The 25,108-nt window shown below is 41.3% G+C and overlaps 2 protein-coding genes across 6 annotated transcripts in view; one reads left to right on the top strand and one right to left on the bottom strand.

Moving 5' to 3' along the window:
• Positions 1 to 616: 616 nt before the first annotated feature.
• On the bottom strand, positions 617 to 13,743 carry LARP7 (La ribonucleoprotein 7, transcriptional regulator). Its single transcript, XM_084755463.1, has 13 exons — positions 13,592 to 13,743; positions 11,563 to 11,747; positions 11,377 to 11,477; positions 11,216 to 11,299; positions 10,953 to 11,117; positions 10,780 to 10,873; positions 10,338 to 10,700; positions 10,112 to 10,259; positions 8,378 to 8,529; positions 7,682 to 7,800; positions 5,265 to 5,424; positions 5,002 to 5,093; positions 617 to 961 (listed from the first exon to the last, which is right to left on the bottom strand). Exons 2-13 carry the CDS (start codon positions 11,744 to 11,746, stop codon positions 881 to 883), a joined length of 1,743 nt encoding a protein of 580 aa, XP_084611589.1. The 5' UTR covers position 11,747; positions 13,592 to 13,743; the 3' UTR covers positions 617 to 880.
• A 91-nt stretch (positions 13,744 to 13,834) lies between these two features.
• ZGRF1 (zinc finger GRF-type containing 1) overlaps positions 13,835 to 25,108 on the top strand; it is a 52,735-nt gene continuing 41,461 nt past the window's right edge. For 3 of the 5 annotated variants that reach the window (XM_084755458.1, XM_084755460.1, XM_084755461.1), the window contains exons 1-7: positions 13,835 to 13,940; positions 15,217 to 15,331; positions 15,923 to 16,014; positions 18,370 to 18,450; positions 20,218 to 20,277; positions 21,398 to 21,583; positions 21,889 to 24,250. In XM_084755458.1, coding sequence (XP_084611584.1) covers positions 15,994 to 16,014; positions 18,370 to 18,450; positions 20,218 to 20,277; positions 21,398 to 21,583; positions 21,889 to 24,250 — 2,710 coding nt within the window. In that variant the 5' untranslated portion in view covers positions 13,835 to 13,940; positions 15,217 to 15,331; positions 15,923 to 15,993. Of the gene's footprint in view, positions 13,941 to 14,040; positions 14,188 to 15,216; positions 15,332 to 15,922; positions 16,015 to 18,369; positions 18,451 to 20,217; positions 20,278 to 21,397; positions 21,584 to 21,888; positions 24,251 to 25,108 lie in introns of all 5 variants that reach the window. The other 2 variants (XM_084755459.1, XM_084755462.1) reach the window with 2 other exon arrangements.

Consider the following 25,108-nt stretch of genomic DNA (forward strand, 5'->3'; position numbering starts at 1 on the left):
GTAACCACGCCGTGGAGGAAAACGAAAGGATAGGCAACTTGCCAGGGTACTTATATTTGGTGGCTATCAGCTGTTGTTCCTCAGCCAGTGACCTTCCCTATGGGTCATAGAAGACGCCTAACCACAGGCTTCACACAGTAGACAGGAACTGGCAGGCAGTGTATCAAAGCCAGTGGACGCAGAAATAGTATACTGTCTATGAAATAAACATGCAACACTTTCAGGAGATTCTGATGGCACCTAGGATGCCAGTCCTTCATAGGTGCTATAAATACACTTCTGGAAACAACTTAATTACTTGAATCTTGTGTATTTCTGGAAAAAATAACAGACTTCAGTTTTCCTTAAGTTTGATTACCAGATCTGGCACATAGCCTACCTAAAATAAAATGTCCATTTATCAAAAACAAACTCAATGCTTTTAAAATTCAACATTTTAAGAAGAAACATTTGATACAGTCTTTTGCTCTAAGGGGAAATGAGAAAAAAAAATAGAATCAACTATTTATCATATCTGCTTGTATTAAAAAGATACAAGGCAAAAGCAAATTATAGTTAGTTTGTATCAGCTACACATATTTATTTTTGCAATTGTTTTGTATATAAAACAAAACAATAATGTTCAAAACACATTTATTTATGAAATCATCTGAAGTTGACTTGCATAATCTTAACAAGTAAGGGCATTCATTGAAACAAAATATGATACACAATGCACTTGTCATTAGAAAAAATTTTATTTACACAGTGAGGAACGTAGGTTTTTTTTCTTTTCTTTCTTTTTTCAATTCAGATTTCAGCATACCATCACCAAGCAGTCCTAGCATCCTAAGAACACTCCAGCGAGGGAAGAGCAAAGGGAGCTCCGTCCTTGTCCTTCTTAATCATACTCAGAGAATCGAATGTGCTGACTGGCTTGTTGAGTCCTGGCCAGTCGAATCTTCTCAGCTTTGGTGATTAACTACAGAGAAAGCAGTGAGAAATTAGAATGTCTTGGAAACTCCAAAATGAAGTAACAATCACCATGATGTAAGTTTTATAACAATCAGGCTGAATAGCATTTTGAAAAGCAGGTGTTAGACAAATCATTGCATTTTAATCAAATCTATTTACAGAGAACTGGAAGAATCTTATAAAATATACCTTAAATCTTTGAAACCTCTATTCCCTTCCAATTATGTTGCATTATTCAGACTCTTTTAACTGAAATGTCACTCACTCCTCATTGTCATTTAACCTTTCATATGAAGAGTCACAACTTAGCATTCGACATGATGTTTCTGGGCTGTGTACTACTCAAGTTTGTTTTACAAATTGTTTACTAATCCTAGGACTCCAGAGGCAGGGGGACTCTCTGAGAGTTCAAGGCCAGCCTAAGCTATATTGGGATCCTATTCTCAGGAAAACAAACAAACAAAACCTGTTTACTGAAAGTATAATTTCAAGCAGAGTAAAAGGACTATAGTGCATGGCAATTTTATTTATTTATTATTACTAGAATAAAAGGTACATGCCTCATGTCCAGCTATCTTCCTCCCACCCCCAGTTTCTGTGAGCAAAAAATCTTAATCCTGTTTGGCCTGGAACCTACTATATAGACCAGGCTGCCCTAAATCCTGGTATTAAAGGTATGCATTGCCACACCAGGCTTTTTTCCCTTTACTCTACCTCACATGACATATTCTTTTTTTTTGTTTTGTTGAGACAGGGTTTTTCTGAGCAGCATTGGCTATCCTGGAACTCACAATGGAGACCAAGCTGGCCTTGAATTCCCAAATGCTGGGATTAATTAAAGGCACACACCAACATGCCTGACATGTTACAAATGCTGGGATTAATTAACGGCACACACCAACATGCCTGACATGTTACAATTCTTTTGTGCCAGTCATATGTTCTAAAAGTTAAGAATTTACTTGGGAGGCAGAGGCAGGTGGATTACTGTGAGTTCGAAGCCAGCCTGGTCTACAAAGTGAGTCCAGGACAGCCAAAGCTACAAAGAGGAAACCCTTTCTTGAAAAACCAAAAACCAAAACAAAACAAAACAAAAACCCCACCAAAACCAAAAACATGCTAAAAATGTGCTTTACAAATGAAAAATCAGGATAAAAATATCTATGAAGATCTGTCTTTATTAAATACAAATATGCATATTACATATTATATAAATCTATATCTATTTATCTTTTTTCTTTTAAGAAGAAAATAAGATTTTTGAAACACAGAGGCCAACAGATTGAAGCATTCCCAAAGCAGCAGCTGCTGTTTTCTGCAGTGGGTCTCTGTGTAGCCCAAGCTGGCCTGATGGTCCCTCTTCTGTGTCCTGAGCAGCAAACTGCTGCACCACCCAGCTACAAGTTTCCTCAACATAAAAACACAGGCTCTAGGGCCAAGGAAGTAGCTGAGTTGGCAGGGTTCCTGGCTAGAATGTACAGCACCACAGGTTTGACCCCAAAACACCAGTAAGTGCAGCACTCAGGGCTGAGGAGAGGGTGATCAGAACTGCACGTCCTTCTCAGTACACCCTGAACTTGAGAAGAGCACGAGATAGCGGAGACCTTGTCTCAATCATTCAGTCCATGAATCAAATCCCAAGCCACACCGGACTGTCAGGAAGCTATGACATGACTCAAAGAAAATACTTGTTCACAACTGGGAAGAGTAAAAACTCTAACTAGCCCAGCACACCAATGATGCTATTCCAAAACATTAACTCTGCCTTTAGCTGGGTAACATACAGCAGTAATTCTAGCAGAAAACGCCATTTTGATTAAAAAGAAAGCCAAACATCTAAAAAACATGGGTGGTGGGAGATGCCTCTGGGGCAGGAAAATGGCTTCAAAGCCTGACTACAGGACTTGCATCCTTGGGACCCACATGGTGGAGAAAGAGGAGCAATCCCAGGAAGCTGTCCTTATCGTCCACATGCATGCTGTGGCACATCTACATGTAATGTAAAAACGTAACTTGAAAAATTTATTAATATTTAAACAACTAAAGTGGAGAAATAAAAGCTTTATTTCTGGGCTGGGAGAGAAAGAGCACCTTAAGGCCTTGGTGCTGAGTCCTGACTTACAAGGGATGAGAATTAAAGCACAGGTCACCAAAATAGGGAGGGGGAGGAGGAGGAGGGGAGCGCCGAAAAACAAGTCACTCCTCTTTGGCAGATCCTTCCTTCCGTTCCTAATCCTCTGTGAATTCATTTACATGTGTCTCATTCTCATATGTAAACACCTATGCAGAAAGTAAACATATTCTCTACTGATTTACTTTCTGTCCCTATAAACTTTGTAGACCACGCTGGCCGGGATTACAGGCATGTGTCCACATGCCAGCCGGGAACCCAGGCATTTTAAGATGGACTAGTGTCTTGTGTGGACACAATGACTTGTCCTATCAGGAAGAAATTACATCAGAATCACTGAGATTTGGCTGCTGTTTCCCATGCACTAAATTCCCATTACTTTAGCCTACAATGCTACCCTTCTGAACCCTTGAGTGGACGTACAAGCTGTCTGCTTTAATCCTCTGAACCATACTGTACTGTCTATAGGCCAGCTAAGGAGAACAAGAGAGCGCGTTCCTCATGCCTACCACTCTATGTAAAGGAGCAGCTGACAGACGCAGAGAGCTTTGGCTCTGCAGGTCCTTCAGCAGCAGAGGGAACACTTACCACCCTTAAGGAGCTGAGTTTCATCTCTAGCACCAGAAAAGAAGCCAGATTAGGAAACAACTATGGCTCACTTTCTCCTGGCAAGCTTCCTACGCCCTTTGCTTTGTGTGGTAGCTCCACTGCACTTCAGGTCTGTGAAGTCAGCTGGCTTCAGTTGTTCCTACCTAAATCGTGTTAACCCTGACCTCAAGCAAGTCAGAAAAAGTTAAAATTCTGTTGTTCTAGTTTAACCTTATGAAATACGCTAGCCAATGTTTATTTCTTTGCCTGATACTAACATACATCTTGACAAATTTCTAAAATTAAAAATAAAAATTCAGCTAGGAGTGGTGGCGCATGCCTTTAATCCCAGCACTTGGGAGGCAGAGGCTGGTGTATCATTGTGAGTTCAAGGACAGCCTGATCTACAAAGTGAGTCTAGGATAGCCAAGGCTATACAGAGAAGCCCTGTCTCAAAAAACCAAAACAACAACAACAACAACAGCAAAAAACAAAACAAAAACAAAACCCAAAAAACAAAAAAAAAATTACTAATTAAATAGAATATAGGCAATTCAAAAGAAACTTCACACCATTAGAAGAATAAATATTACTGAACTAATTACAGTTTACTCATCTGTTTTGGATTACTGATATGAACATCTGAACTTCTCAAATGAGCTTTGAAATTAGCATCTCCAAGATAAGAAAAGAGCCTTGAGGAAGAAGGGAGGCTTCTCCAACTCAGCCACATCAGTCTCCATTCAAGAAAAAAATTCATGAAGACCAAAGGTAGCAAACGTCCCTGTCAATCATCATAAATACCAAAGGAACAGATGAAAAACTCACTAAGCCAATATGCATAGGACATTTGAACCAAAGTTCAAAACAGGCTGTTTAATTTAAGCACTTTGACTGCAACAATATTTAAAGAGTAATAATCTGCTTTCAAAGAATAAACACCGTCCGCAGTGAGCAACATATTACACTAATATCACAGAAATAAAGTTGTTGACTCAGTTTTTGATTATTTCAGTTTGCTTTTGCCACTTACTGATTATCAGGAAAAATAATAACGCTTCTCCTGCCACCAAGGAGCTCCCATGCACAAGGTCTGACAGTGCCTTCTGCAGCAGACAACTTCTGCAGGTATTCGTCACTAAAGTAAAAGCCCAACAGCCTCAAATGCAATTACAACTACAGATCCTGAAACAAAGGTCTTAGTTCATCTACTCCAAAAGCAGGAGAAACCTGTGTTCTTTCTCAGTCTGAGACAGTGGTCTACTAGGAAACCCAACGTGAGCTCGTCATCGGTTGTCAACGGCAGGATGCAGCTGGCTGCCCCTTACCTTCTCCGTGCCTCTTTTCTTTTCCCGAGGTTGATTAAGTTTGGCCTGTCTATCTACCAAAATCTTCTGCCAGTACCTCTGCTCGTGATCACCTTAAAGACAAGCAAAAGCTCCAATCACTGAGTATAAAGACACAAATCCTACTCTCACCAGCAGGAGAATGTTTGGGAGAAGAACATTAGCTCCATTAGCCTCCCAAAGAACAAGTAAAACAATTGCTTATAATAATAACTGCTTACTAAAGAAACACAATCAGGTTTTACCAGAAAGGACCTCGAGGTTCCAACTGTGCTTCTTTCTAATTTCCGTCTGCGCATTCATTACTGCCTGAGCATCCTCGGGAGTTTTGAATCGGGCATGGCATTCAGTATCTCCTTCCAGCAAGTCAACGTAAACAACTTCCGAGACTGTGGCTAGAATATCCTACACGGGAAAGAAGTATGAAAAAGCCCAAGAGGTTGTCAAAAAATATTATATCACTAAGTTACTCTGTAGTTGATTGGCAAATACATAAAGCACATGTAAAACATACATAAATACTACCAAGGTAGATTCGAACAAAAATGAGAAGCGATTAACAAATTATTTTCTCTCATTTCATTGGAAGTCTAACTGTAAAATATGATCTGACATGGAGATCAGCTAAGGGCAAGATCTGCAGAGTGGAATATAAATGACCCCTCCCCCAGAGCCTGGAAGTAGGTTAGTCCCAGGAAGATTAAAAGACAAGACAAGATTTGAGAAGTTTATTTTCACTCACCTACACAAGTCACATGAACCATCTTTCAACATTTGACAATAAGCAACAGAAATCCTAGGCCTCTTGGGCAGATTTACTGGAACACAGCCTGAGAGCTCAGTTTTAGATAAAATACCCAAGTAACCTTTTCTAAGCAGGCTGAGGTCACGCAGCAAGGGAACAGTTTTACCTATAGCACCTGCTGTGAGGTCTAATTAAGGAGATTCCTGCATTGTTAATCAATTTTTTCCTCACAGCAGGGTCTCCACAGAACACAATGCATGTATGCAGGAATGTCACTGTAATCTTAATTGTCAAATTTCATTCATTAAAGTTAAAGAAGTAAAGAACTGCTTTAATTTATATCAGAACTTGGAAGTATTATCTCATTGTAGCATAAAAACAGTTTATTAGTTAACTGTAAAGGATAATAGAGATTTCCAAATCTTTAGAAGACAGAAACATCTTAACTCACCCTTGGCACACAGTATACTGTAATATTAGAACATCCTCACTTAAAAAATGTTTGCTTAATCAAGGGGAAAAAAGACAGAAATAAAGAGAACAATCCCTGAGAGGCTTTCCCTAGTTAATCATACTAGTTAAGACACATAGCAAGAGACCAGTCCGCAGTTAAGTTGGGGAAGTTGTACTGTGTCCCCTGGTAGCAGCAAGAGTTTTCAGATAGTTGAGAGAGTACAACAGTTCAAAAGACACTCACTATATATGCATTATAAAGTCAGGCTGATCTCCTAATTTAAAGTCCATATAATGACAGATCAGCTTGGTAATCAGTAACAGCAGAGTTCAGTTTTTGTTTCTGAAAAACGAAGAAATTACTACACAACTTTGAAGTGTTGCATTACCAAATTCGCCTGTGTGCTTGGGACTGACTCAGGTGGTCATGCTTGCAAAGCATTTGCTTACTTACATCTGTTTAGCTTATGGATTTAAATTCTGCATTGTTACCATATTTTCTGATGTTAGCTAATTGAGTTTGGGATTGGCAAATACCTTATCAATACCAGAAAGAAAATTTATGCCTTATTACAGTTACAGGATTTTAAACAAGGTTTCATAAAGAAGGCACACAGATTACAGTGGAAAAAAAAATCACGTCATTTTTTTCAGTTAAAAATTTTGATCGCTGCAGTTCTATAGAAAACCGAAACAACATAATACACAGTACTAAATGCTGTATGATGTTAAAGTAATTAGAAAGGTAATTCTACAAAAACAAAAGAAAAAAAAAGCATACAAATCATGTCTCAGAAAAACAACAAAAGTAATAGTCATTTGAGAACCTCAGTCCTGATGAATACAGATCCACAAACTCAGCAGCTGGCTTCAAGACAAGACAGTAGCAGATCAGTACAATTTAAAAAGTAATCTCTGAACACGTCAATTGTAAGGAGTTTTTAAAAAATCATGGCTGGGCAGTGGTGGCACATGCTTTTAAACCTAGCACTTAGGAGGCAGAGGAGGGCAAATCTCTGGGGGTTCAAGGCCAGCATGATCTACAGAGCGAACTCCAGGCAAGCCAGGGCTACACAGAGAATCCCTGTCTTGAAAAACCACCACCACCACCAACAAAAAGGAACCAAGTATCTTTTTAAATCTCTTACAATGGAAAAAGTCTTTTAAAGCATAATACTGAATACATACTATATTATTTAAACAACCGCAAGTTGGAATCACTATATAGCTAGCTGTTCATTGACTTACAAAGTTTTCAACTATTAGTGACACAGGAGAGGAAGGGGCTCAGGCTGTTTGATATATGTCTTATTTCCTGAGGAATTTTGGATTTAGATTAAGCCAAGAGATACCAGGGTTACTCAAACTTTAAAGGAGTTTATCAGAGGGTACAAAATCTAGCTGGATTTGCTTTGCTTTCCATATTATTTTAAAAACCCTTCATACAGGGTTTACAAATATTACCCTGACTTGTTTCCTGCCAGGTAGAGGCTCTGTGCTCACGATCTTCACAATCACTCCAGTCACAAACTGTGGGCCTTGTGCATTAGCCTTCTCCTGGCTGGAGCCCTCTTGATGGCTCACTGTGGATGTAAAAAGGAGAGGGTCAGAGATAATTTTCTCACATCTGGCATCTCACAAGAGGAGTAGTACTCTACAAAAGCAGTAGTGAGTTCTCAGGCTAACTTAAGTAACTTAGAACTTGTGAAATTTTAACTAAATATTAAGGCATCACATTGCTCATTTGCAATCAACATAGGAGTAAAATGCATAACTTCTCTGAACTAAATAATAAAACTTGAATAAAGATGCCAGTATAAACATAAGGATATTCAAAACATCCTATTCACATGTGAGAATTTGTATAATGTATATGAACTTAAGATTTTTATTAATACTACAATCAATAAGAATAGTGCTCTAACATGTTCCTGTTTGGTGCACATTATCCAATAAGACTGCAGTTATTACCTCCAGGCAACGAAGATAGAGTAAGCAGGCTGGTAAAAGCCTACTGTTTAATATGAACACTTCAAAAATTTTCTTCCCTGGTAGTGGTTCAGTTTACATGCAATAAAACCATCCCTGAAAATACCTGTAGACTAAACCCAGCATCTCCCGGGGTACTATAACGCCAAATGCCGTTATAAAGAGATTCACCTTTTCCATTCTCTACTCCAGATCTACTAGGTGCACTGCAGTCTGCTTCCATTTCTGACTCCAATTTTATCTGAGATATTGTTTTCTTAAGAGAAGCCATGCTAGCTTTTTGCAGTGCCAAATACTCTTTTTTCAAGTCCATCCATTCAGTCCTGTAAAACCAAACAGACAAACAAACAAAAACCGAGCTCCTGAAGTAGTGACAAGACGGCTCAATTAGAGCCTGAGGGGCATCTAACGTGCAGTGCTCACAGCGCCTCTTCATCATCCTGTCTTTTCTATTGAAAGCATACTTAAATTACCTTTAAAGTCATAAATCTACCTAGCAAACACATAAAGGGAATATCTTTTCCTTAAACGTTCAAGTAAAATGCTTTAATTTCCCAGCTGTTTCTAATATTTTTAATTGCAAAATCAAACTTTTGAGCTATTCCCCTTAGGTAACATTCACTAAATTAGGCAACTTTGGGGAAAAGTAAGAGACTAAAACTCCAAGATTTGTCAAATTGCTTCCAATTTGAGTGATAACATTCCTTAGGATTTCCTTGAATCAAAAGGAATTTCTAAGAAGAAAAAAACTCCCCATGGAAGCAATTTATTTATTTACATACATTTAACATGTAGATGTCTCTTCAAACAGCCAGGGCTCCTCCAGAGAGCCTCACAATGCATCTCCTGGCTCAGCAGGAGGTTCATTGTTACTCTAATCTGTGCCATCAAACAGGCAGATAGGAGATTTTTTTTTTTAAAGAGGAGGGTATCTTCTGGTAATGGTTTTAGCAGTTAACATTGACATCTGTTTACTTCAAAAAAGAAAAAAAAAATCCAGACCTACCCAGGATGCCCAGGATCTACTTTCCCTGAGAGCTGATACATTAAAATAACAAAGGCTCTTGTAATGATTCTCTGAGATAGAGCCAAAAGGAATTCAGGAGTTAGGAGTCCTATAAATACAAGTGTCCTAAAGCTCCCGGCTTTCACCCTCCCAGCAGAGAACAGGATGCCTTGTCAGCCAGCTCGCAGAGGTAAACTGTACTTCTCTTGTTTGTCTCATTTCTTTTCCCCCTGTGAGATTCTTTGTATTTGCCACATGGTGGGTTCCCTTCAACTTTAACATGGGAGTGCTTTCTGTATCATTTGGAAAAAGAGTAAGTGCTTCCATGTTTTAGTAGAAGTGAATCCAATGTTCTTCAAAGTGTGACAAGCTAACCTCTTGAGTCTGAAGGAGCCCCTCTGCTTTAACATGGGGATACCTGCTGTGTTAAACTAAAGTAAGTGCTTCCATGTTTCAGTGGAGGTATCTTTAACCGGTCAACATTTTCTTAGTTATGAAATTTCAGGTCAACAGAGTTGAACTTCCATAATGTAGAGGCTGGGCTCCCCATCACTTAAACGTGGATGTACTTGCTTGGGAACTAAGAAAGTAAGTGCTTCCATGTTTTAGTGATGGTAAGTTTTCCTTTTACACTCATGCCTTTAGGAGTGCCACTGAAATGTGTTTAAGGGGCCTCCTTTACTTTAACATGGAGGCACTTGCTGTGCCTCTAAAAAATAAGTGCTTCCATGTTTGAGTGTGGTGGCTCCTGCTTCCTCGTCATCCTGTTGTGCGTGGACATAGGCCGTCACTGTTGCTAATATGCAACTCTGTCGAATAGAAATTGGAATTGCACTTTAGCAATGGTGATGGCTTGTGTGTCCTGTCGTCGGCCGCGGAGCCCGAGCCTGGGTACTTACTTGGACAGCACTCTCAGGGGTATGACCTCTTCTCCCATTTTATGCCTCTCCTTATGCTTTTTCTTATGCTTCCTTTTCACCTTTAAGAGCGAATCGCCTTTTGTGTCTCCAGTCTCCTTCTCCTCTTCGGTAGAGCAGAACTCTAGGTCTGGAAAGAAACATTTCCTTAGGACAGCGGTTGTGAAGCAGCTGAGGCGTTGGCACGTCTAAGCCCTCTGACCGGTACCTCTGCTTTCCTTGGAGGCCTCGGAAGCTGCTTCTGCAGGGCCTTCCTTCTGAGCCCGTTTCTTTGCCTTTGGCCTGGGGGGGAGGCAGTCTTCATCCTCCGCGCTGCTCCTCTCCCTCTCCCTCTTCCCGGCTCTGACTTCAGGTAAGATGGATGGTTCAACTTTTCCCCGTTTTTTCTTTTTCTTTGCAGGCTGCTTTGGCGCTTCAGGTGTTTCTTCCTCGGAGCCCTCAGAAGCTGTCCTTGGTCTCTTGGCGTTACACACACCCTCGCTGCTTGCTGTGTCCTCAGTTAACTCTTTGGCCTGCACACTGTCTTCCTTCTTTATTCTGCCCTTTTTCTTTTTCTTTTTTTTCTTCTCTTCTGTAACAAACAGCATATGCCCAGTTTTACTTTCTGTAACTTGCAGTTTTGAACACTTTCTGTCTAAGCGGGCACTCACCAGCTACTCGCAAGGAAGGGATGGGCTTGTTTTTCACAGTCTTGGGGAATATGCCGGGCTTTCTGGGGGCTTCTTCTGGCGGGTTGTTAAGAAACTGAAAACAATTGCAAAATAATTAACTTATTTTTGTTAATCTCTTGTGTGTTTGTTCAGGCTTCCACAGATGTACGTACCTCAATGGCTTTTGCTGCTTGCTCTTTTGTTTCAAACTCCACAAAGGCAAATCCCTTGGGGTCTCCAGTAGACTTGTAATGTGGAATACTGATGTAAACCACGTTGCCGCACTTCCCAAACACTCTCTCAATCCAGCTGTGAGTGACGTTTTTTGGGAGTAGCTCCTGTGATAAGTCAGAAGTGGTATGAGCACGTGGGGTCTGGACTAAGCATTTTTATCAATAAATGGAAAAAATAGAATTTGGTGTCATCATTTTCTTACCACATACACTGTGCGTTCTTCCTCATCCTTGGGTCTCTCACCTAGGGGTTTTTTCCTCCTGATTCTGGTCCCTTCTAGGTCCAACTTAAAAAAAAGTTAAAATTGTAATTATGTAATTTAAATTGTTGTAATATAATTACACTTATTAATGAATTTATTACCTCTACAACAGATGAGCTTTTCAATGCTCTGGCTATTAGTTTCCCATCAGTGGTTAGCTTCTTCATTTTGTTGAAAGACACCAGGAGAGAGATGTCCACATCTAGTTGAGGTGAAGTGGGAGCACATTTATTTGCATATGCAGAACAATTTCATTTTATTATTTTAATACTATTTTTAATACTTACACCCATCTCTAGATTTCTCAATTTGCTCTCGGAGAAATCTGTCCTTGTGAAGGTTTGCATCTCCAAACCAGAAGTCCACCTGCTTAGCAATATCTGCAAGCACCTGTTTGACCCGTGACCGCTTCTTTTTTTCTTCCTTTCTCTTCTCAGAACTTTCATCCATAGTTTTTTTTTCAGTTTCCATTCTGTAAATTTTAACAGTACAGTAGTAAACTTCTGTGCCTGAGCTTGATGGTACACACCAACAGGCTGCAAACTTTTAAAAATCTAAGAGGCAGTAGTTGCAACCTGTGGGCCATACATAACCTTCCTGCATATCAGATTAGTAAGTAGCAACAAAATTTCAGGGTTGGGGGGGTTCTACTACAGGGTTGAGAGCCTACCGTAGAGGTTCTCTGAGGCCACCCAGTGGAAGATCCAAGAGACTCACAGCCAGACTCCTGGGTGGAGCACAGGGGGTCTTATGAAGAGTTGGGGAATAGAGGGACCTGGAGCCCAATTGAGCCAACAAATCCCAATGGAGGAGGGGTGTGCTGCAGAGACCAATGCATCAGATAGGCAGCACAGAGTCTCCTTGTGTGGACTCTGGTGTCCCCACAGGCCAGGAGTAAGAGGACACAGGCAGTCCAGATGAGACTTGATAGGCTGAGGTCAGATATTAGGGGAGGAGGGCTCCCTTTCTGAGGACTAGGGGAGGGAGCAAGAGGGTACGAGGGAGAGAGGGTGGGATAGGGAGGTGACTACAATCTGGACGTAAAGTGAACAAATAAAGAAGTGTATTGTCAACTGGGTATGATGGCACATACTTGTATTCCTGCACCCTGGGAGGTGGAGGCAGGTGAGAGAATCTCTGAGTTCAAGGCCAGTCTGATCTACAAAGGGAAACCCTGTCTTGAGCCCCACCCACACCCCCAAAGCAAAGTGTATTATCATCCCCACATATTCCAAAGGAAATTTATTCTTTCCTACCAAAGCCTCACTAACGCTAACCAAAGCCACTGCTGTATGTTTTTGGACAAGTTTCCTCATCTCTGTGGCCCATAAACTTTGGACACAAGTATCAAGTTACTGTGATGATTCATTAAAGAAAATGTAATTTAAAAGCACTTTGAAATGCTGCTGGGGGGTGTGCTAGAGAGATGATGGCTCAGAGGTTAAGAGCACTGGCTGCTTTTCCAAAGGTCCTGAGTTCAAATCCCAGCAACCACATGGTGGTTCACAACCATCTATGGTGCCCTTTTCTGGTGTGCAGGTGTACATGCAGGCAGAACACAGTATACACACTGGGTAAGGACATCTTTTTTAAAAAGTGCTGCTGTGGAATGGTCTGCAGAGATGGGGTTAAGAATACTCATTGCGGATCATGCTGTAAAATTATAAAATTATAAAATAAATAAATGCGAAAAAAAAGAACGCTCATTGCTCTTGCAGAAGACCCAGGTTCACTTTCTAGCACTGACATTAAAGCTTACAATTTCCTGGAACTCTAGTTCCAGGGAATCCAAAGCACTTCTCCACTTCAAAAGACTAGTAAATGTAGTCTTACTTCTTAATCACAAATGCCACAGAACTTCACCATTTATTGTTAGCCCCTTCTACAACGGCATTTCCTACAGGAGGACCAGAGACTTGCCAAAGAAAAAGACTTCAAATTTTAGTATGCAAGTAGCTCTCACAACGGCCGTCCCTGGGCAGCCAAAGCTCAACGACAAGCTGCTTGGCAGCCCACAGCTCCTCTCAGCAAGCGCATTTCCCCCCCTCCCCCAGACGCGCCCCCCCAGAAGCCGGGCGTGCCACAAACCTTCCCGAACGAAGCTCGGCCCGCCCCCTGGGCTCTACACTTGGAACTGCAAGGGCCGCCAGGGGAACTGCGCGTGCGCACAGCGTCCGCAGCCAAACCAACTGATTAGCGGGAGGGGGGCGGGGTGAGGCGGACCACGCACGGTAGGATGCACCCAAGAGAGACCGGACCGAGAGGAGTTTAGGCCTCCCCGGGTCCGAGCAGCTCTACAGGCCATTCGCGACTTACTCCTTTCACGTCCACAAATTCACAGCCAGCGCTGTGTTCTCCCACGCTTTCCGTCTCCCGAGCCTTCCAGTCGGCGTAAATTCGCGTCATCCGACGAGCGACGCGCTCCTCTCAACTCATCAGGGAAAGCCGGCTCCGAGGCCTAGCTTCCGTTGTGACGTAATAGGCGACGCCTCTCCGGGGGCGGGGTCTGTGGGAGGGGCCCCGGCGGCGACCTCAGTTCGATGCTGCGTTCCATTGGTGGTTTGCGAACGGCGGGCGGTGGGACCTCGGCGGCACCGTCCCCGCTTGATGACGTAGCACCAGTTCGCGGGAGAAATTCGAATGTGGAATTCCTGTCAGTGCTCAGGTAAAATGGTGACTCTTTGGGTTTCTAGGGATTCTAAGGTGGCTAGACCCGGCGACGTGGCGCGGTAGGGGACAGCATAGACCCTGACTTGCCTCCACAGAAGCGGCCCAGGGGCGCCGTTAGAATGCTGAGTGAGTCGGTCAACATCGAGCCCCATCGCGGTCGTGCTTGTTTTAGGGGCTGACAAAGGACCAACGCTCCGTTGTCACGTAGTGACACAAATCCTTGATTTTTCACATCTTGGCAAGTAAAAGCTATGTTTCTTATAGTTATTTGTAGATGATTTAACAGGATGTTCGTGGTTTGGAAACTTGACTGGTTTGGGCGGCGCTGGGGAGCTAAGTCAGGGCTTTGTGCTTGATAGGAAAATGCTCTACCTCTGAGCTATTGTGGCAGCTTTTCGCTAAAATCTAGGTTATGCCATAACTTCCTACTGTTTTCATGAAAAAACTCTTCTCAGCATAAGAGGGTTATGTACTTGCGTTGACAGTTGCTAGTGACTCCCGCCTCCTCGCCCTCTAGCGCCACATCTGGACTGTGCTGCTTAGGGATCTGGCCTCAGCCTATACCGTTTCCAGTTTCCATCACTGTACAGGGCTTGAGAGAACCGTTTGTTGAGCTCCAGTACGGGACATTTCAAATTTAATAGATCAAGAATAAGACCTAAAGGGTTCAGTAGTAATTAGTTGTCAGGTATCGATCAGGTCATTTCTCTGGAACCACTTGAAGATACGTGTGTTTCTTTGGCATCTATATTCAGTTCACCATTGGTTTCAGATGTCAAAAATCCGACCGTATATTTTTAATCCAGTGACAGGATAGTTACAGTAGCTGCTGCATTACTGTTGAAAAGATTTTTTTTTTCTCCTGGGTGTGGTGGCATATTGCCTGTAATATCACAGCTATTCCAGAGGCCAAACCAGGAGGATTGTACAACTTGGCCAGATCCTATTTCAAACAGGAAGGACTGGAGTGTGTAAGCATTCTTACTTACCTTACATAAGGCCCTGTTGCCCCTAGCACTTGGGAACAGAACTAGAACTGGGGAAAAGAAGGGGGGCGGGGAGAGAAAGATAATTTCCTTGCAGAGGAATTATATAATGTATATTTGGTCCTAGGGTACTGTGTTACATTGACTAAGGTCTGTAATAGGCTCTCTCTACCTGTCATTTCTGTATGTGCATTCAGCCAGCTTTAGATTGGAAATATTTAGAAAAACTTGTCAGTATTGAACATGTATATTTTGTTGTTGTTATTATTTTTTTTTTCTTTTCAGACAGTGTATGTATGTAGTCCTGCCTGTCCTGGAGCTCTCTATGTAGACCAGACACCCATGTTGACCTTGAACTCACAGAGATCCACCTGACTGCCTCCTGTGCCCTGGTCTCAAGGTGTGTGCCACCAAGTCAGGCTCGTTACACTTTAGTCATTATTTGCATATCGTTTACAATGTATTCTATAGAATCTAGAGATGACTTAATGTCTTTTGGAGAATGTGCACAATGTTCTGATGTTGCAAAAAACTGTGACATTTTATATGTGAGCTCAAGTGGCTCCAGAGGTTGGTATTTGTGGCCCTGAAACTAGTACCAAGGGGCTATTCTAACAGGAAAAATGTAAGGTACAAGGGGGCCATCTTGTGGTGAGTATAATGAGTTGGGGGGAAAAAAGTTGAATTTTGGTTCTAATGAGCAAAAACAAGGATGGAAAAAAAAAAGAGCCAATCTACTTTTTGATATATAGTAACACACCTAGAGAGGTGTTTTCAGATTATTAATAGGTTTGCGCATTTTACCTTGTTTTATTTCCATTTTTACTTATGTGGTATCACTCAGTTGTGTCTTCCATGACAGATGTACTTTTGCTTCTTTTGGAATTCTTTGGTTTCTGTCTCTAGTGGAGATTTCTTGAGAAACATTGTGTTTGATAGTTATTATTTTTATGAGGGTTCATTGACCATTCTTTGCTGTTTTTTGTTTTAGAGGATATAAATTGTTGAATAAAATCTTGATTATTTTCTGCACCTGACTTGTTTATAATCTCAGAAGGAACAATGGAGAATCAAGAATTTCTTGTAAGTCTTAATGGTTTTTTGTGGGGAGAGAGGTGGGAGCCAGGATCTCATGTATCCCAGGCTGGCCTCAAACGCTTGATGATGTTGAAGGCCACCTTGAATTTCTGATGCTCATGCCATTTTCTCCCAAGTGCTGGGATTACAGGCTTGCACCACCACATCCTGTGTATGTCGTACTGGGATCAAAGCCAGGCTCATGCTCATTGGGCAGATACTCTGCTATTGAGCTATATCACCAGCCCCTAAGTCTAATTTAATTTTTTTTTCCTCCCTTATCTCTGTTCCTTCCCTCTCCTTTTGCTTCTTCCTGTGTCTCTCAAATGTCTTGTTACTATTGCCAGATTCAGCAAAACAAAGAGGAAACAGGATGTAAAATTAAGTTTGAGTCTCAGATAATAGTGAATAATTTTCTAGTAAAATTGTGTCACAAATATTGTACTGTAGTTTATCTGGGAAGCCTGTTTCTTGATTAATTTGTATATACTATAAAAGTCATTAGTAGAAACTTCTTTGGAAACAATGTTTTTCACTTCAAGACCTGTCAATGGTGACACATTATTTGATCTTAAGACCTTTTTGTACTCTAAAGAAATATTGAAGATACTAAATAACTTTTGTACATAGAGCTTCTATCTTATATATTATTTATGCTAGACTTAAAACATTTAAAAGACACTCATTAAAAAATTACATTTTAGGGGGCTGGAGAGATGGCTCAGCGGTTAAGAGCACTGACTGCTCTTCCAAAGGACCCGGGTTCAATTCCCAGCACCCACATGGCAGCTCACAACTGTCCATAACTGCAAGATCTGATACCTTCACACAGACATACATGCAGGCAAAACACCAATGCAAATACAATAAAAGCAAATCTTAATGTAAATCATATTTTTAATCATCAGTAACTAAAATTTTCAAAGTAATAACTGCACTAGCAGAAACATTTACAGGAGTAGCATTGTTAGATGCTTTTTGAAAATTATTAATGTCTGTGTATGTGGATATATATGCAAATGTGTGTTTGTTCATGTACGTGCCATCCTTAGAAATGCTCTCTACCTCCTTTGAGACAAGATCTCTCTCTCTCTTTCTTTTCTTTTTCTGTTGTTATGAGACAAGGTCTCTCTCTGGTTTTTTGTTGTTGTTGTTGTTGTTTGTTTGTTTTTGTGTTTTGAGACATGGTTTCTCTGTGCAGCCTTGGCTGTTCTAGACTCGCTTTGTAGACCAAGCTGACCTTAAACCCACAGCGATCTGCCTGCCTCTCCTCCTGAGTGCTGAGATCATAAGCATGTACCACCGTGCCCAGTGAGACAAGATCTCTTATTGGCCTGAAGTGTACCATTAGGTTAGATTGGCTGGGGATCCTAGGCATCCTCCTGCATCTATATAGGATGCATCCCCATCCAACATTTTATATAGACTCTGGGGCTCAAAGTCAGGTGCTCAGGCCCGCAAGGCAAACACTTTTCACCGGAGCTATTTCTCCTTCAATTTCTTTAACGTTTGATTTAGTAATAGCTTGATTTTTACACTCTATCTGAATTCAATCTGTAATTGAATCTGGCACCACATACAACGCTTGGGAACTCCATTCCCTCACTGATGGCGGGGGAATCTACAGTCAGAAGCAGTGTAAAGTTGTTCCGACTTCAGACGCTGTGAAGGCTGAGGACCACCGTCAGAGTCTTCAGCCTGCACTCAGAGAGCTATGTGAATAAGAAGTAATGTGGTTCCTTCCCACTGATGATGTGGCCACTGGATTTACATTTTTTGTTTGTTTGTTTTTCAAGACAGGGTTTCTCTGTGTAGCCGTGGCTGTCCTGGACTCGCTTTGTAGAACAGGTTGGCCTCGGAACTCGTAGAGATCCGCCTGCCTCTGCCTCCCTATTACTGGGATTATAGACATGTGCCACCGCACCTGGCGGGTTTAAATTACTTTTGATGTTCAGCTAACCAAAAGACTTTTTAGACTTTTACTTGCCCTTTCTCTCTCTCTCTCTCTCTCTCTCTCTCTCTCTCTCTCTCTCTCTCTCTCTCCCCTCCTCTTCCTCTCCCTTTCCCTCTCCTTCTCTGTCTTCGCTTTTGGTATTAGTCAGCTAGTGAGCCGTTCTCCTTTCCTTAAAATTACTTTTTCCTTTTTCATGCTGGGGTAAAACTTAAGGCCTGCCTCATGATGCTAAGCACACAGTCTGTCATTGAGCTACACCTCCAGACTCTTTCACTAATGTTGTTAACTGTGATGATATCTGTGCTATTACTTTGGTAAAGCCTGTCTTATTTTTGTATGGCTTGTAAACTATACACTATTAAAAATGTGTAAGTAACAGTGATGTCTTCTGTACTTTTCGAAATGAGGTCCTGTATACTCATCAAAAGATGAAGAAGTCAAAAGTGTGGCAAGATGGGGTTTTGAAGATCTCTCACATAGGCAACAAGGTAAGTGTCAGGCAGTTGACTACAGCATGTTACAGCTGTGCTCCTGCCTTTTGATTGAGCTTTAGGAAAATGATGTTAATAATAAAATGTTAGTTAATGGCCACACGTTGCCATAATGTGTGTAGCCCTGGCTATCCTGGAACTCGCTCTGTAAACCAGGCTAGCTTTAAACTCAGAGATTTCCCCCTGCCTCTGCCTGGTCTTGCATGCTGGTGTTAAAAGCATGTGCCACTCCCCCCCACCCCCCAAACCAGGTCCAGTTAAATCTTTTTTAATGTTAACTTATTACAGAAACTTGGTTGTGAGTCGGTGGCATCGTGTGCGCACTAATGACAGTCATGACTTCCTGATCGGATGCTCTTAAGGGCAGGCTCTTCACATTCTGTCCTTGTCTTACTTCTCTGTCTTTGTAAAGCGCTGGTTCTCAGCCTTCCTAATGCCTCAGCCCTTTAATATAGCTCTTCATGTTGTGGTGACCCCCAGCCATAACACTTTTTTTTGTTGTTGCTGCTTCATGGCTTATTTTATCATTGGAGATAGAGGTTTACCCATGGGGTTTTGGCTCACAGGTTGAGTAATGCTGTTGTAAAGCTACCACTGAAGGAGGCTTTTCAGTAGGGAAGAAATTATTTATTTTATTTAAAAAAATATTTAGTTTGCTAAAATAAAAACCAGCTTGGCCTTAAGCCAGCAGTTTCAACTTATATAAACCTGTTACATTTATCTATCTATCTATCTATCTATCTATCTATCTATCTATCTTTCTATCTATTTTGGAGACAGCCTCTTAGGATGTAGACCAGGTTGGCCTTGAATGCACAGAGATCCATCTGCCTCTTCCCTCCAAGTGCTGGATTAAAGGTGTGAGGTACCACATCTGGCTTTTTAAATTCTTAATTTTAATTTTATGTTTTATATATTTATAAAGAAGACATTGGATTCCCTAGAGTTGAAGTTGCAGGCAGTTGTAAGTCACCTGACATGGGTGCTGGGAACAGAACTCACATCTAGAAGCAAGCATTCTTTTTTTTTTTAAGACTTATTTATTATGAATACAGTATGGTCAGATCACATTATAGATGGTTGTGAGCCACCACGTGGTTGCTGGGAATTGAACTCAGGACCTCTGGAAGAGCAGCATTCTTAACCACTAAGCCATCGCTCCAGCCCCTGATCTCATTCCTTATGGAGCATTCAGTGCTTTCCAATTCTGTTTTCTTCCCAATCCCATTCGAGGATCTTCCTGGTTATAATCAATTTTTTTTTTTAAAGTTTCTCTCTCTTTTTTTTTAAGGGTGTCAAGGATGGGGTGTATATGTGTGCATGGATATGTGTAGAGGCTAGGAGTCCACACTGGATGTCTTCTATCTATCTAATTTTTTGAGACAGGGTCTTTCACTGAACCCAGAGCTCACCAATTTGCTAGACTGGCTCTCCTGTCTCTTCATCTCCCTCATCTCTCCTACTGTGGATAAGGCTCACAGCAAGCTTTTCACAGAAGCTAGGGACTGACTCCAGGTCCTTTACTTTACTAACAGCACCATCTCTGCAGCACCTGAGTCCTTGCATTTCTTACACTGTACCTCAGTGCTCATGCTCAGTGGGTGCAGTAACATTTGAAATGGACGTACTTTGAAATGCAAGTCACACAATATATATAACTCTTTTATTGCATGATTTACTTATATGACAAATTTTTATTTGCTGTTGAAGATTCCAAGAAATGCAAAAGAAAATTTTTTTAACTTTTATCTTGTTTTATAACAGGCAATTTTATATGACGACAAAGGAGCATGTCTGGAAAGTTTGTTTCTTAAGTGCCTTGAGGTATTTTAATGTGTTTACCGTATTTCCCTTGAAATTTAAAATTTAACTTAGATACTTCTTTATGACTGTTGCTAACGGTTTAGTCATAGTACTGATGCGGATAATTATAGCCGGTATTGTTCATTTATTAGAGCTGCACCTTGTGCTAACAGCTTTTATTATTTCATTTAATTTTTATGGCACTGTTGTGATGTTTTTACATTAGGAGTGTAGCACAGAAAGGTTTACTAACATGTTTATGCTCATAGAATGGTGATTACATATTCAAACCCAGGATGTGACTCTATATTAGGTGAGATTTTGTTGTGCTAGGGATGGAACCGAAGGCGTCATTCATGTAAGGTCTGTGTTCTACGACTTAGCTCTGTCCTTAGCCTTCACACAGAGATTTGATAGTCTTTGTGAGTTATTCCCATTTAGGTATTTTCTTAAATACATATTCTGTGTTTTTCTTGTGTTTGAAGAAGGAAAGGAATTGAAGGCATTAGAACCATTCTGGGCTCCTTTCAGACTCTGAAACAGCTCCATGACCTGCGGCCACTCATAGCTGGAGAGATCAGTGCTGTTCTGGAGATTAGAAATTATGTAATATAACACCATACCATTAATATCACTATGTGGATACTTGGGCATGAAATCTGTGTCATCCATAGTGGCTGTTTAGGTTTATGAAAAGAGGGTCTAGGAGAGGCATTTTAGCAGGTGCTTAATTAATGTAGCTACGGTTGCTTTATCCTAAGCAGTTTAACATTTAATATGATAAAGATGTATTTTCTTTTCTTTTTTTCTTTTTTGGTATTTTTAGAGAGGGTTTCTTTGTGTAATAGCCCTGACTGTCCTGAACTCCCTTTGTAGACCAGGCTGGCCTTGAAGTCACAGTGATCTGCCTGCTTCTGCCTCCCAAGTGCTGAAATTAAAGGCGTGCGCCACCACGTCCGGCATGTGTATGTTTTTGATGGTTAGCTAGAGCACAGTAATGAATAGTTGAAGGATTGATTTCTTTAGCAACTTTGTTGAATGTTCATTGGATCTTGCTCATTGCTAGTGAGCCAGCTGGTATATATGGTATATATTAAATTACCTGAATGCACAGATTTGATGTTTATTATTTAAAATGTAGGTGAAACCTGGAGATGACTTGGAAAGTGAACGATACTTAATCACAGTTGAGGAGGCCAAGACTGCTGGAAGCAGAGCTGTTAAACCTGATGGCTCTAGAGAACCACTGGAGTCAGGCCCAAGGACAGTTATGTCCTCCAGCCGGTCTCTTGGATGTCAGCCTTCTGGCTTAAAAAGGAAGGCTTCTGTAAGTTTATATGTGGAAACTAATATTTGAATGTATAGTTATAAAATTATTTTTAAAATTAGTAAATTTTTATCATAGGTTGCTATTAAAATGGTGCTTCATAGTTTGCTTATGTAACAAGTTAGGAAAGTTAGAAAATCCAAGTTAGAAAAATCTTACTAATAAATGTTTATATTTTAATTTAGCAAAAATTAAATATTATTTACCTTAGGCAAAGCATAGTCTTTGTTATTCTTTTTAGTAAATGAATTTCACATTTTCCTTAGAAATAATTATATAGCTAATGGTTGTTTTAATGTGTTTAGGGTTTTCAAAGGCCGTATAAGGTACCAAAGACAGTGACTGTTACAGAAAATGGTGACTCAGCTGCCTCACTTGGTGATGTGAAGCCTGGCCCAACAGTTCTTCCCTCATTCTCCAGCACACTTCCTTTATTTTCCACTGTTGGTCAGAAAGATATAAATCATACATCAGCATACAGTGAGAATATTGTCACTTTCAAGAACAAAGAGAGAAGCGACATGCCTTTTTCACTTACCTCTTCATCCTCCAAGATTAACTCAGACACACTAGACAAAGAGGACAGTTTTTGCTTTCCTCCCAGTTCTGAAACCCAGCATTCAGATTCTTTACTGGCCAATGAGCCCACGAGAAGAAATAATTTGGGTTCTCACTGTCCTGGAGTTTCACAAAACCTCAGAAGCAAAGCACAGATATTAGCTCTTCTGAAATCCAGCTCAACTAACATGAGCAACGATCTGCATTGTGAGACTACAGGACATTTTCCTAAGGTACAGCCACAGCGGTGTTTGAAGATTCCTTCCAAGCCAAAGGAGGAGTATGCTGAGACACAGAGTGCAGGGCAGTTACTCTGCGAGCTACCGTCAGAACGTCCCACAAGAACTACAAGCCGGTGGACCATGTTTTTACCCTCACAGAGATCGCCTGCCTGTTCTGCTAGAGATGAGGATGATGTGGAGGACAAACTGGGCGCCCAAGAAGAGGTGGACATTTATGATGCAGACGACAAACTGGGCGCCCGAGAAGAGGTGGACATTTATGATGCAGACGACAAACTGGGCGCCCGAGAAGAGGTGGACATTTATGATGTGGAGGATAAAGTGGGAGCCCAAGAAGAGGTGGACATTTTTAATTTGTCTGAACTTGTAGTACAAAAAAAGTCAGAGCTCTTTGAAACCTGCACTGAAAAGGGAGAATTGTACAGTGAAGACAAGCCAGTAGATAATAATTGCCAGTACAGGAATTGGGAAGAAAACTTAGCACCTTCGTTCTGTGAGAACAGCCCCTTACTGGTCAGCTATGGCAGTAAAGAGAATGTCGATTTATTATCAGAATCTGACATCCAGAACAGTAGCCAAGTACCTTTTAGTCAAAATGACCAGATGTGTATGGAAAGGTCGCTTTGCTCTAGAGACAGAGTTCAGGTGGCAGACACAGCCCTGAAAGCAGAGTACAGACCAGTGTCACCATTGCCAGAAAGACATACACAAACTGAGACTGCGTCTTCTCAAAGAAACAACTCTGAGCTCTCTGATGACATTGCCGACATGCCTGCTAAAACTAACGCCAAGAGAGAAACTCTGAATACTAGTCACAATCCACCACAACCATTTTTGGAAGTTTCTTTTAATCTGAGCAACTTTGAGACCAGTGACACCGATGAGGCATCACAGGAAGACAGCAAACTCTCCCAGGATTCAGACAGTTGGGGAAAGGAGATTTTGCTTACAGATGATTCATGTGTTCAGAAGAGCTGTGGGGATATAGGCTGCCGAGAAATTGCACGGAGACACTTGCCACTCCCACCGCCTGCTGGTGGCAAGCCTAAAGAGGTCCTTCCTGCTAACGAGACTCTGTTGTCAGAGTTTTGTGATAGAACTTGTGTAGGTTTTTATGCAGGACCTCATGAAGATGCAAACCCTGGAAAAGCAGTAGAGGAGCAGTGTAATGACCCAGGGAGCAGTTTGGACTCATCGCTGGAGTGGAATGAGGATGTACAAGCAGACAGCAAAGAAGATGCTGATAAATCTATCCAAAGAAATGACACTAATTATGGTATTGTTCCACCCTCAAATAAGCCCAGAGATATAGGTACAAGCTTACATATTCCTTATCTTTTAAAGAAAGTCATTAGTCTGGCTCCTGAACACAGTGACCTGTTCTCAGAAGGGACTCAGCCTCAGCCTTTTATGTTGGGAAGCCACGTAGACAAAAATGGTGAGCAGGTTTTATCGCCAGTCTCTAGCAGTGACATTAGTATCCAGCCATTGAATGCCACTCAGGACCACTCTGGATGTTGTGAACCAGATGAATCCAACACCCAAGTTGCTAGTTCTTTATTTTACCCTGTGGGAACAAAACAACCCTTTTACAAAGACATTGAAACATATATTTCTGAATCTGAAGAATTAGGAAGGATTAGAAGTTTGCAGTGTGATCGTTTTGAAATGGCTACACAGAGAAGCCAACAGTCCTGGGCTACTTCTAGAAATTCTTCAGAACTTTCTGAAGTCATAAATAACATGCCCCTCTTAAAGTCACAGTCTGAGCATAGCACAGCTTTAGGAAGCTTGGCAATACTGAAGAGAAAACATACCTTTCCTCATGAAGTTCTGCACATACGAGACCCAGATGACAGTCCTAAAGGTTAGAGTCACCTATCTTGATTTGGATGGTTCCTTTGGTAGTTAAAAGGAAGGGAAGACTCTTGTCTGCTATATTAGAGATTTACATATGTGGTGGCAGAACGTGATGGCTCATGGCTATAATTGTAGCACTTGGAAAGTAGAGATAGTATTGGGAAAAATTAAAGTTATCTGCAGCTGTGTAGTGAGTTTGAGGCCAATCTGGGCTGCGGAAGACCCTCCCTCAACAAATGGGGCTGAGGATCACATGGTGTAATTTATATATTTCATAATGACAACTCCAACAGAGGATAATATAGTAAAGACTAAGTGTCCCACAGTTCTTCAGTCTACTGAGCTGAGTCTCCAGGGCATCCTCCCTGAAACACCGTGGGCATATGTAGAACATACATTGACAGGTATAAGCAAGGATATGTTCAGGTTAAGCGTACTAACCCAAAACCCTAGTGCTTTCCCTTTACACGTCTGTACCCCCATCCTAAGTCTGGGGTACATGAGTGCCCTCTGCTGCATTCTGTAATATTTCTTGATTCCCACAGTGTGAAAGGGCCCTGACTCAAGGTGTCATAAGATTTTACTCCCTAAATTACACAGTACATACCAAGTAGTTGCCAAATTGCCACAACAATGTTACTGCCCTCAAAAAACTATCAGCTTTGTAAGGTTGAGCCTCTCAGATTTCACAATACCTTTGTTTTTAAAATATCTGTATTATCAGTATGCCCGGCTAGCAATCACTTAAGACACTGACACTTGTTATATTTTAAAATAGTCTTAGTTAACCTGGGGCAGGGCAGACATTAATCCTCTAAACTATTTCCCATATCCCATGCCATCTGCTTCTAATAACTTCTATCAA

This window comes from Acomys minous (genome assembly GCF_964271855.1).
Source record: "Acomys minous genome assembly, chromosome: 14".
In the NCBI taxonomy this organism is placed as follows: Eukaryota; Metazoa; Chordata; class Mammalia; order Rodentia; family Muridae; genus Acomys; species Acomys minous.

Coding starts and splice junctions, on each gene's coding strand:
- LARP7 (XM_084755463.1), bottom strand. CDS start 11,746: ATGGAAACTGAAAAAAAAACTATGGATGAAAGTTCTGAGAAGAGAAAG. Junction 10,874..10,952: donor AAGCAGCAAAAGCCATTGAG/GTACGTACATCT, acceptor AATTGTTTTCAG/TTTCTTAACAACCCGCCAGA. Junction 5,425..7,681: donor CTGGCAGGAAACAAGTCAGG/GTAATATTTGTA, acceptor TTTCCCGTGTAG/GATATTCTAGCCACAGTCTC.